The following is a 10,173-nucleotide window of genomic DNA, read 5'->3' as shown; positions in this document are numbered from 1 at the left end:
CAAACATAAATTTTTGGACCCAAATTCAAGCTTTCAACAAACATGCACTAAAATTATGACCAGGAAATGACGACAGCGTTTGTAAACAGCAGTTTATCGGCAAAAATATGTCAAAACTTTTTTTTTTGTGTGCGTACACCTTTAAGAAAAATCATGCTGATTTTGATTGACATGTAAATCCTTCACTAATTTCAAAGCGTAGTATTTATTCAACTCCCGGCAACTTTCGTCACAGCTCGTTCGTCCCTGCGTGTTGAACCCGTCGTGGTTCAACACTTTTCATTCTTGTTGTCGAGTGCTAAATATGTATATATATATATAATATATAATATAAAAAATGCGTGTGAAATTCAAGCCTCTTGCGTTTTCATTTGGAGAAACGCCCGATGGAGGAATTTGCCCCAAAATGTCTTCTGATTTGGCCGCTTATGACTCAATGACAAAACAAAAAGTCCTCGGATATTTTGTATCCGAGGACTTTCAAGGAAAGGAAAATTCCTTGGAAACTTGAAATACAACTGAAAAGGACGACGAGGAATCAAATGAGCAAGCGAGTACAAAGAAGAAGCGAAAACTAATTGCAATTTCAAAACAAAACAACACAGACAGAAGAAAGTTGCATTTCAGCAACTCGTTTTTCACAGACTGGGGGGGGAATGTTGCCTTTTAAGTCGTGTTTTCATAAAGCATTCGTGTGTGTGTGAATATTTCTTATTTGTCACGCCACAAATCCATGCTAATTAGCGTTAGCATTCCAAACACGAGGCGCCATCAAGTTGTGGCCGTTTTCGCACAGCAACTCTTTGGCAGGACCGAGGACAACCCTGGTCCTGGATGTCTCCCTCCTCCCACACAGGTGAGGATCGTGCTGATCATTTGCATCACCTGTCTGTGTGGGAGGAGGGACTGCGGCCCCCCAGGAGTCTTGCCCTAGGAGGTCACCTGCTTGTGGTCCCGGCTGGCGCTCGGGTCTTTTCTGCTGCTTAGGTCCCGTTTGGTGACCCGGTCCGGTCCGGTCCGGTCCCGCTTGCTAACGGACACCATCGGAGAGTCAAGGGAATGCTGGTGAAAAGAATTGAAGGCACGTTTGTCTTTGTAAAGTCTCCTCCCAGCTTCAAGTTGCCGGCGTTCTGGTGTGTCGGGGACGCCGAGCGGCGCCACGGCCCGGTGGCGCTCGGCGGCGCTCGTCGGCGCCGGGACGTCACTGGGAGCTCTTGAGCTCAAAGCGACTGTAAACCTGCTTGGTCTTCATCTTGTTGTAGTGGTTGACCAGATCCAGCTTGCTGTGGCCCAATGTCATGCGCTTCTGGTCCTGCCTGGTGATCGGGTCCGGTTGGCCGCTTGGCTCGGCTCGGGCGCTTTTGTCTTGTGTGACATTCTGGTCCTGCTTTGAGACCAGCAGCAAGGGTGGCGGGAGCGGGGGGGCCTGCAGGCTCTCGGGCTCACTTTGCGAGAGCTCGGGCCCCCCCCACGCCACGGTGCCGTGAGGGGAGGCCGACCTGGCCAAGTGGTCTTTGCCCGATGACGGCGGCAGGAAGAAGTCCGACAACTTGTGGAGGAGCTGATTGGACGAGCTGCGGTGCTTGGCGCCCAGTTTGGCTTCCGACACCAGCAGCGGCGGCGTGCGGCTGCGGTGCAGGCGGGGGGGCGGCGCCGTGGCGTGGAACAGGTTGACTTTGTGCTCGTACAGACCCAGAGTCTGGAACTTGGAGACGGTGCCGGCCCGGTGGGCTCGCATGATGTCGGCCGTGTTGCCTTTGGTCCGCTCCAGCCCGTAAGGTGGAGCGCGGCGCTCCAGCAGCGGGCTGTGGTTGGCGGCCCCATTGGAGGACGCCGCCAGGTTCTGGAGCCGGCGCTCCAGGCTGAGGTGAGAGGCCGGCGGCTCGCCTTTGTCCTGACCTTGGGTCACCTTGTAAACGGGGTTGGAGGTCAGGCCGGGCGCCGCCTTCACGCTGGACAAGCTGCTGCCCGACTGGCTGCTGGAGTTGTCGGAACCGGGCCGCTGCCTGTTGGTCAGGACCGCAAGGGGCCGTTAGCGTCGCCGCAAACACAAACACACGCACGGCCGCGCCTTCAAGGGGACGTTTTCACATCCGGTTGCTCGCCAGCCAATCATTCGCACGACGTCGCGGGCGGCAAACGTGAGAACCTCCGTGATGACGTCCCCTTGAAGGCGCGGCGGCAGCGGCGGCGGCGGCGCGTACCTTTCGGAAAGCAAATCGGCCTTGAAGAGCGGCGCGAAGCCCGTCGGCATCAGCGGCGTCTGGTACATGGGGAAGTACGGCAGCGCCTCGTCGTCCGCGTTGTAGAAGCACTCGATGATCTGCGAGTCGGCGTACAAGCAGCGGAACTCGCGGTCGAAACTCTCGGTGATGCGACCCGAGAAATGCATCACCATGTTGCTGTGCACCTGCGCCGACAGCCACGTGAAGCTGCGGGTGCGACAAACCCAAAATACAACTTTGACATTTCACGGCAACAAATTGATTTGGCCAGAATTGACAGAAGGACGACCGTGACGATGATGTCATCGGAGCGCCAAATCCTACGCGTGAATCAAATATGGCTTCCCTTCGGATTCAATTCTGACGCCGCGATAACAAAGGCACAAAAAGTGTCCGGATGGCGCCATTCCATTCACAGCTGCAAAATCCGTTTTCCAAATGCTGGGCTTCATTCAAAACAACTTTTTCTCTCTTTTTTTTTATAGATCAAATCAAATCTCAAATCAAAAATTTGAGAAGGGTACACCATTTTCAAACAATTTCATTTTTACAACAGTGGTGGGCAACTCATGTTGTCCTTGGGGCTAACTAGCTGGCACCAGCTTTTGTTTTCTTTTTTCCCCAGACAAGATGTCCTCTCCTCCTAACATTTGTGAAAGAGTCACTGACAAAAAAATAAAATAAAAAAGCCTTGTTCAATACGCTGGCCGATATCAAAGCCGTCCATACGAATGCACGCAACCTTAACATCGACGCGTACTCATCATACTAAAGAAACACCTTGAAGGGTACAAAGTTTCCTGCTTTTGTGGTTATAAAAATAAAGCAACATTTGATGAATGTATCGCATTGTACACAAACAGCGACGAGTGCACGCTTAGCGTGTTCTCGTGGTTAGCGAGCGCGGAGTGTGCCGGATTCCGTCCCTCCAAATGTCGAGCAACCGGATTGAGTACTATTTTGCCGGTGCTCCAAATTCTTGCGACTTGTTTCGCTGGCGGCAAGGCAAACAAAATGGACACCCGGACAAGGCAAACAAAATGGACACTGGATCCTCTTTTGGGCCCAGCAAAGGATTTTGAGCGAGCACGGGACGCGGAGCTCGGAGGAGCTGGCTGAAGTGGCTGGGGAGAGGGAAGGCTGGGCTTCCCTGCTAAAGGTGCTGCCCCCGCGACCCAACCCCGGATAAGCGGAAGAAGACGGATGGACGGACGGGACGCGGAGTGCGACAACGCATTTGGGGGGGGTCAGACGGTGCCGGCCAGCGTTAGCATGCTAGCGCTTGTGGGGAACTGAACTTGGTGCCGCCGGGACACAGTCGTGTGTTGGACGTGTCCCCGGGGCCTCGTGGCCGGAAGGGGGTGCGAGGCGTCCTAACCGCATGCCCGAGCCGCCTCCAGCAGGAGGAGGCGGAGCCGCCGCCGCCGCTCCCGGATGAGTAAACACGCGCAGGAAGCTCATTGGGGCCGCTTGCTTCTCTCCTTCGTGACTGCACGCCAAAGCAGGAACGCGGCTCCACCGGTAAAGCCAGAATTTCCGCTTTGGGTTCGGCTCCTTCTTTAGCGCCACGAAGTCCATCTTATGCTAATCGAGGAAAGACGGAACAACCTCGATTGGCTAAAAGTGCGTCATGATTTTCAGCAGCAGGAAATTGAAAAGGAGAAGATTTCCAGGATTTCCTGCTTGAGATCGGATTTGATGCCATTTTCAGCATCTAGCAGAACTTTTGCAGCAACTGTCAACACTTTGGATTGCGTCACCGCAGACCAATCGGATCCTGAATCGGCGCCGATCAATTATGAGGTGAAAAGTCCACCGAGGCGTGCGATTGATTGGCCGACACGCCCGGCGAGCAAGCTTGAAATTCCTCGGGGAGGCGGAGCCTCGCCCTTCATTCCAGCGGGCGCTCGCGCAGTCACGCCTGGCGAACGCCGCAAATCCTTCCGTCAACAGGAAGTGGGCAGACAAGCGGAATTCACGCTTCTTACTCGTTGAGCCGTGCGGGAATTCAAAAGCCATTTTGTGCCGTCTTTCCTGCCGACATGCGCTGTTCACATTCACATAAGATGGCCGCCGAGCTCCACTGGGCTGAATTATTTCAACCGGCGACTTGAACGAGGGATGCGAGATTAGCAAGAAAATATTCTTCATCATTATTTTGGTAATTACTGAAATGGCCATTCGGACGATCACATTTATTTCATTTAAATGACAAAGAAAATGATGCGAGTTGCTTTTGGATGAAACAAAAATGAGAAAAAAAGGTGAAACTCAAAATGAGTATTAATAAACTTTTTCCTCTTTTATTTTATTTTTTTTTACAATTTTGCTGATTTTGTAATTGTGGAATGTAATCATTGAAATTGAATTTGGATTCTTTGCACAGCCCTAACTTGAAAGTCATTTCTCGCACAAGATGAAAGGCGTCTGCACGATGGAATTTGGGCAAAGATGGCCGCCGCACATGCCAAAGACACACAAAAGCTGTCTTTCCTCGACTTCTTTTGACCCGAGGCATGTGCACGCAAACCTGCACGCGCTGCGGAGGTTTCGCAAAGAGCGGCAGAAAGCTCATCGCACGTCCGTCAGTTGTGCAAGGTTGGGTTCGAGGGACACCGATTGGCCAGGGCAACAACTCATTTGCATATCGTCAAGCACAGACAAGAAGATTTCAAAGCGACCTGTAGGATCCGGCGACGACCTCCTCGCAGTCGATGATCATGAACTTTTCCAGGACTCGCCCGCTGAACTTCCTGCCGCCTTTCGTGCAGTACGTGTCGCCGCACACGCTGCGGATGCGCATGTTCTGCCGGAAGGAGGAAGGAAGAGGACGGCGGTGAGAAGACGAGGGACAGGAAGTCAGCGGGTCCCGCCCGCGTGGAGCCGCTTACGCTCATGTTGACGCCGTGCACGTCCAGAGACGAGCACATGTCGGTGAAGAGTTGAAGGTTCTTGTGGTCCAGCAGGATGTAGACGGGAACTTTGCGCTTGCTGGACGCTTCCATCAGGTCGCACAGCAAATCCACGTCGCTGAACTCGTCCATGACCAGCGCGATCACCTGCAACGCACACACGCACACGCGCGCGCGCGCACACACGGGCAGGTGGCAATCAGGTCCACGGAGCGGAAAAGTCTTACGGCACCGCAGCCAACAAATCCAAAGTCTCCTTGACAAAGTCGTGGGGACAATTTGGTCCGAGTGGAACGTGTGCTGAATGCACATCAAGCGTACGAATGGCATCGGGTGATTCTTTTTTTTAATTTTTTTTATTGTCCGCTAGAAAATGCACATGACGCTCAATCGCGACGGATGGCAATGCAAAAGTCAGTGGAAAACTGACGCAATGACGGTTTCCAGCTGGAGCTCCAACTTCACATGCCCTATTTTAACCCTAACCCTATTTTAAACACACACGTTTGTAATGTATGGCCAGTGAGAGGACGGTGGCCAGCGGGCAGCCGGTTGGTCACGGCAATTTAGTTTAGGCCCGACTGCAGATTTGGGACGAGATGGAGGACAAACTTCAAAAGTCAACCATTTCCGCACAAAATGACTTCTTGCACTTAATGCTGGTTTGCAGTTCAACAGCAGTTTGGTGCCACTTTTAACACTTCCTTCTGTATTCGAATCAACTCTTTCCCGAGGCTTCAACTTGTTGCTCCTCCCACCCGGTCTGCCTCCACTCAACTTTTTTTTGGGCTGCACGCAAAGTGCTGCACATGGACACAAAACGTGTCAACCCAGAACACGACAAGCCAGCGAAGACAATGAGAAAGCTGAAACGCATGTCTTTGGCGCGTGCGCGTACCTTCTTGGCCTTGTTGATGAGCGAGCGTATTCGGTCTTTGACGTTGACGGTTTTCTCCCTCTGGAAGTAGATCTGCGTTTCCGAGGGCCCGTACCTGAGCGGGGCGTCCGGCCAGCCGAGCTCCAGGACCGGCGGCTCGTCGTCGGTCATGGTGGGGAAGTAAGTCCCGGAGGTGAGCTCCGACGTGACGTCATCGCCGGCCTCACTCTGGCCGGCGTCGGGCTGCTGTCCGCTCTGAGCCGCCGCCGCCGCCGGGCCGGTTCCGCCGCCGCCGTCCGGGTCCGGGTCCTGGTGCTGCGCGATGTACCGGATCTCGGCTTCGGACAGGAAGCTGAGCTCGCGCTCCTCGGTGAGCACGCGCCGGTACTCTTGCTCGCCGTGCTCGAGCAGCGCGTCGGTGGCGAGGCGGGCGGCCTCGCTGTGGCTGAGCTCCAGCGACGACACTTGCCGCCACGGACTCTTCAACTCCTCCAGGCGAGCCGCCAGCTTGCCGAGCGGCTTGCGGCCTGCGGGGGCCGGACGGAGAGTCTCCGACGAAGTCATGGCGGACCGCGCAAACTTTCATCCGACTTCTCCCCGAGTGGGGGCCGAGAAAAGACGACGACGAGGAGACGCGAGACGCGACGCGACGCGACGACTGACAAGTAACTTCCCGGTCGCCAGGTTCCGGATCACCTGTCGTTGATACCTTGGCTGTCGCTCAACCTCCCTCGCCCCGCCTCTTCTCCCCTCCTCACTTCCGCTGGCGGCAAACGCGTCTGTTCTGTTGGGGACTTTCACAATAAAAGCGTCGCTCCAAAGTTGAAGCACACTTCAATCCAAACAAGTCCCCCCACCAAATCAGGCAGATTGTTATATAAGTCAAACGACATTTGAAATGAAAATAATGCTCACACATGATGACAAGAATCCAAAGTCCAATGTTGAGCACAGCGTCATTTCACAGAGTAAGGCCACCATTTTGACTTAAGCTCGAAATTGTCAATATGAGAAAACTTCCTCTGGAGGAACATTTCTGGTATTTTCTTTGGAATATATTTGGCCAATAAAGATCATTCTGATTACAAAAACCCAGAAAAACAAAACCAACAGCAGCAAACAAAATTATGGAACGCATGTTACAGTGAAGTAACAGACAAAACATGCCGCTAAAGGTGTCGAAGTCCGGCCCTGCTTGCTTTAGCGATTGAACGATCAGCTCATCAGCAAGTCTGATTGCGATCCTGACCTTTAGAATCAGGAAACACGGAAAAACGGCACCAAGATTGGGCGAGCCTGTTTGAAAGGATTTCATGGCTTAGGGTTCGAGTAAGTATGTATTGGGGTCGGGTGGGTGCCATTTAGTCGGAAAAGGGTCGGACGCGTGAAGATGGTGCCGGCTGAAGTGCCATTTTGTTGCCGACCGCAGGCTGACTAGCGTTAGCATGTACCTTCAAATGGGGTCGGATCGGTGGACCGAGTGCATGAGGTTAGTCCAGGTGTCAAAGGTCATTCATTCATCGACAAGTCATCAAATTCATGGCCTATTTTAATCATCCAGTCATGCTTTAGTGCAGGTGTGACCAACGGGGTGGCCCCCAAGGGCCATTTGAGAAACCCGCGGCCCCCTTCAATGAATTGCTCAACATTTTTCTGTATCAAAACTAATCAATTAAATAAGCTCCACTTGCCAGCAAACAGCATCAAATCTTGTTTTATTCTTTTTACACACACTTGCATTCATCTCAACATTGTGGTAACCCCCCCCCCCCAAAAAAAAGCAAGTACAGGTCAAAAGGTCAGCATTTTAGCCAATGAGGAGGAGAAAAGCAAGCGATGAGGGCAAGATTCAGCCCAAATCAATTTGCTACTCAACAAGTGCGCACCAAACTGGCAGGTGTCACTTTCCAAAAGGTTGCTGACCTCTGACCCTGAGCCATGGTTGAATTTGACCGTATTGGCCAAATCCAAATGATTGGGATTATCGCTCGTGTTGAATCCCAAGAAAACTTTGGAAACGCGTCACCCTTTGCAAAAATGGCGGCTTTTCATGACTAACGATCGTCTGCAACGACACACTTGAATGCAATCTATGACGATGATGTCATCCCATAATACAATCATTGATTCTACAAATATTGCGACTGGGCTTCATCGCAACAATGTGCCTGTGCCTGCTTGCTCTTCGTTTGCGTAGGAAAAGTGAGAGGATGATGAAGATGAAGATGACGATGTCAGTGGCCGCTCCTCTTTAGTCAATATTGAGTCGACTCGCACAAGGATGTTGACGACAAAAACACACACAACATTTTGTGCAAACTACATGCGGGGGAGGAATGCCAGGGGGGGTCTGGGGGACGGGGGGGGCTTGGTGGTATTTTTCCACTCCCACGGATCCTATCAAGAGTCCTGCAGGAGTTCTTGGATTTTTTGAGCCTATTTTTGGGGAGAAAAAAAAGATCCCAAACAAAATGAAGTGAAAGGAATCGGCCAGCAGCTGACCTGTTGCGTCCTTGGCCGGGGAATATCTTGCTTCTCCAAACGTGCCGTAGGGAGGGGGCCGTAGGGAGGGGGCCGGCGGCGGGCGACGAGCTACGCGTACGTGCGGGATCACGCTTGACCTCCGACCTCAGCAGCGGCCCGCCGCGTGCGTCCTCGTCAGTACCAGTTGGTGCACGAGATCAGGAAGCGCATGTCGTCCACCTTACGCTTTCCCATCATGCACTGCGGCATCTCTCCTGAAAGCGCGACAACGCTTGGCCGGCTTCCCTCAACACGCGCACGCACACACAAAAGCACGCGAGTCACCTTGCGATTGCGGCACGTCAGAGGGCGGCACGTCAGAGGGCGGCGTGTCGTGTTGCCGTCGGTCCGGTTGACTTTGCTGCCCTCCCATCCTGCTTTGCTCCTGAACATAATGACATCATCATCGTCATGTCACATGACTCGTCTGTCTAACCTGCATCTGACGCACTCCGAGGCCGCTTGACGGCGCACTTGGAACGCTTCCCGTTTCCAGCCTGGCTCCAAAGATTTTGTGGATGGAAGCGAGGACTCACTCGTCGCAAGTCCGATATCTTCGCGGCGCCGCATGAACAAAACAAAAGAAAACAAAGTCCATCAAAAGCCGCGCCATCTTCCAACGTCGCAACATAAACGAGATGACGGGTTAAGCGGAGATCGGACGCCGATGACGTCACAGACCAATGATGCCGTCACGCGCTCACGTTGACGTGATTGGCTCGTACGGCTCAAAGGGCGGGGCTTCATGAGCGCCAAGCTTCTGTCATTTGGCTCGAAACAAAGAGACAGAAACGCGCTTGGTCCGCTTTCGTTAAGGACCAAAACGAAAATGTTTGCTTTCAATTCAGTAGCAAATCATCAAAGAGTGAATTCCAAATCAGCCCATTTGACGAACGTTATCTGCCAACTTTTGCCCAGGCATTCTCATCTCCAAATGATTGATTGGCGCGTTCCAATTGTGCTGACACACACCTCCAGTCAAGACTGAAATGGAATATTTGGCCATAAAGAGAAAAGAAGAGAAGAGAATAATATGAGTGGAGGAAATGAGGACAAGTGAAAATCACGGATTGACCGCGGAATTGAAATTCAATTCAAATCTTTATTTGACAATGCAGTCAGACTCTTGCAGCTGATGTGATGCATTATAGAGGTTAGCGCTAATGCTAATTCTCCACTCCAGTCCCCAGTTGGACAAAATTGCAGTACAACAAATGTCAAATACGCGTCCATTAAAAAGGCCGAAGAAACTCTAACCACAAAAGTCAAAATCCGACATAAATAATAAAACCGTACCTACGCCAAGTTGCAACGTTACAAGACAAAGTTCAGAATTGAAACACAAACACACAATATTAAAAAGACAAATACGACATATCAATTCATGACATTAAAGCAATCGTAACTTATAAAACAATATGACAAAGGTGCTTGAAGAAGTTTCGAGAATGAACTGGATTCAAACCTTTTCTCGACAAACGCATTTCTTTTGTTTGTTTGTTTTTTATGGAACGCCATAAATATCTTGGGGTGATTTTGATGTCTAAATTGCCAGTGAAAGGATCTGCGTCTCCTAAACAGCTGTTTACACTTTTGAAAGCTAGCATTTATTTCTTCCACCGCATGGCTCCACCTT

General features: G+C 51.8%; 1 protein-coding gene across 1 annotated transcript; it reads right to left on the bottom strand.

The window, feature by feature from the left end:
- Positions 1-565: 565 nt before the first annotated feature.
- fam83c (family with sequence similarity 83 member C) lies at positions 566-6,994 on the bottom strand. Its single transcript, XM_077577594.1, has 5 exons — positions 6,036-6,994; positions 5,117-5,284; positions 4,907-5,031; positions 2,205-2,432; positions 566-2,006 (listed from the first exon to the last, which is right to left on the bottom strand). Exons 1-5 carry the CDS (start codon positions 6,576-6,578, stop codon positions 1,202-1,204), a joined length of 1,869 nt encoding a protein of 622 aa, XP_077433720.1. The 5' UTR covers positions 6,579-6,994; the 3' UTR covers positions 566-1,201.
- Positions 6,995-10,173: the final 3,179 nt, after the last annotated feature.

This window comes from Vanacampus margaritifer, chromosome 10 (genome assembly GCF_051991255.1).
Source record: "Vanacampus margaritifer isolate UIUO_Vmar chromosome 10, RoL_Vmar_1.0, whole genome shotgun sequence".
Classification (NCBI taxonomy): Eukaryota; Metazoa; Chordata; class Actinopteri; order Syngnathiformes; family Syngnathidae; genus Vanacampus; species Vanacampus margaritifer.
Note: the sequence above shows the minus strand (reverse complement) of the source record. Positions and strands in the feature narration are given on the sequence as shown.

What these genes read in the sequence shown, in the direction of transcription:
- fam83c (XM_077577594.1), bottom strand. Translation starts at nt 6,578, where the DNA reads ATGACTTCGTCGGAGACTCTCCGTCCGGCCCCCGCAGGCCGCAAGCCG. An exon ending in TCATCAACAAGGCCAAGAAG is followed by an intron (nt 5,285 to 6,035) that starts GTACGCGCACGC and finishes TGTGCGTTGCAG; the next exon opens with GTGATCGCGCTGGTCATGGA. An exon ending in TGCACGGCGTCAACATGAGC is followed by an intron (nt 5,032 to 5,116) that starts GTAAGCGGCTCC and finishes TCCTTCCGGCAG; the next exon opens with AACATGCGCATCCGCAGCGT.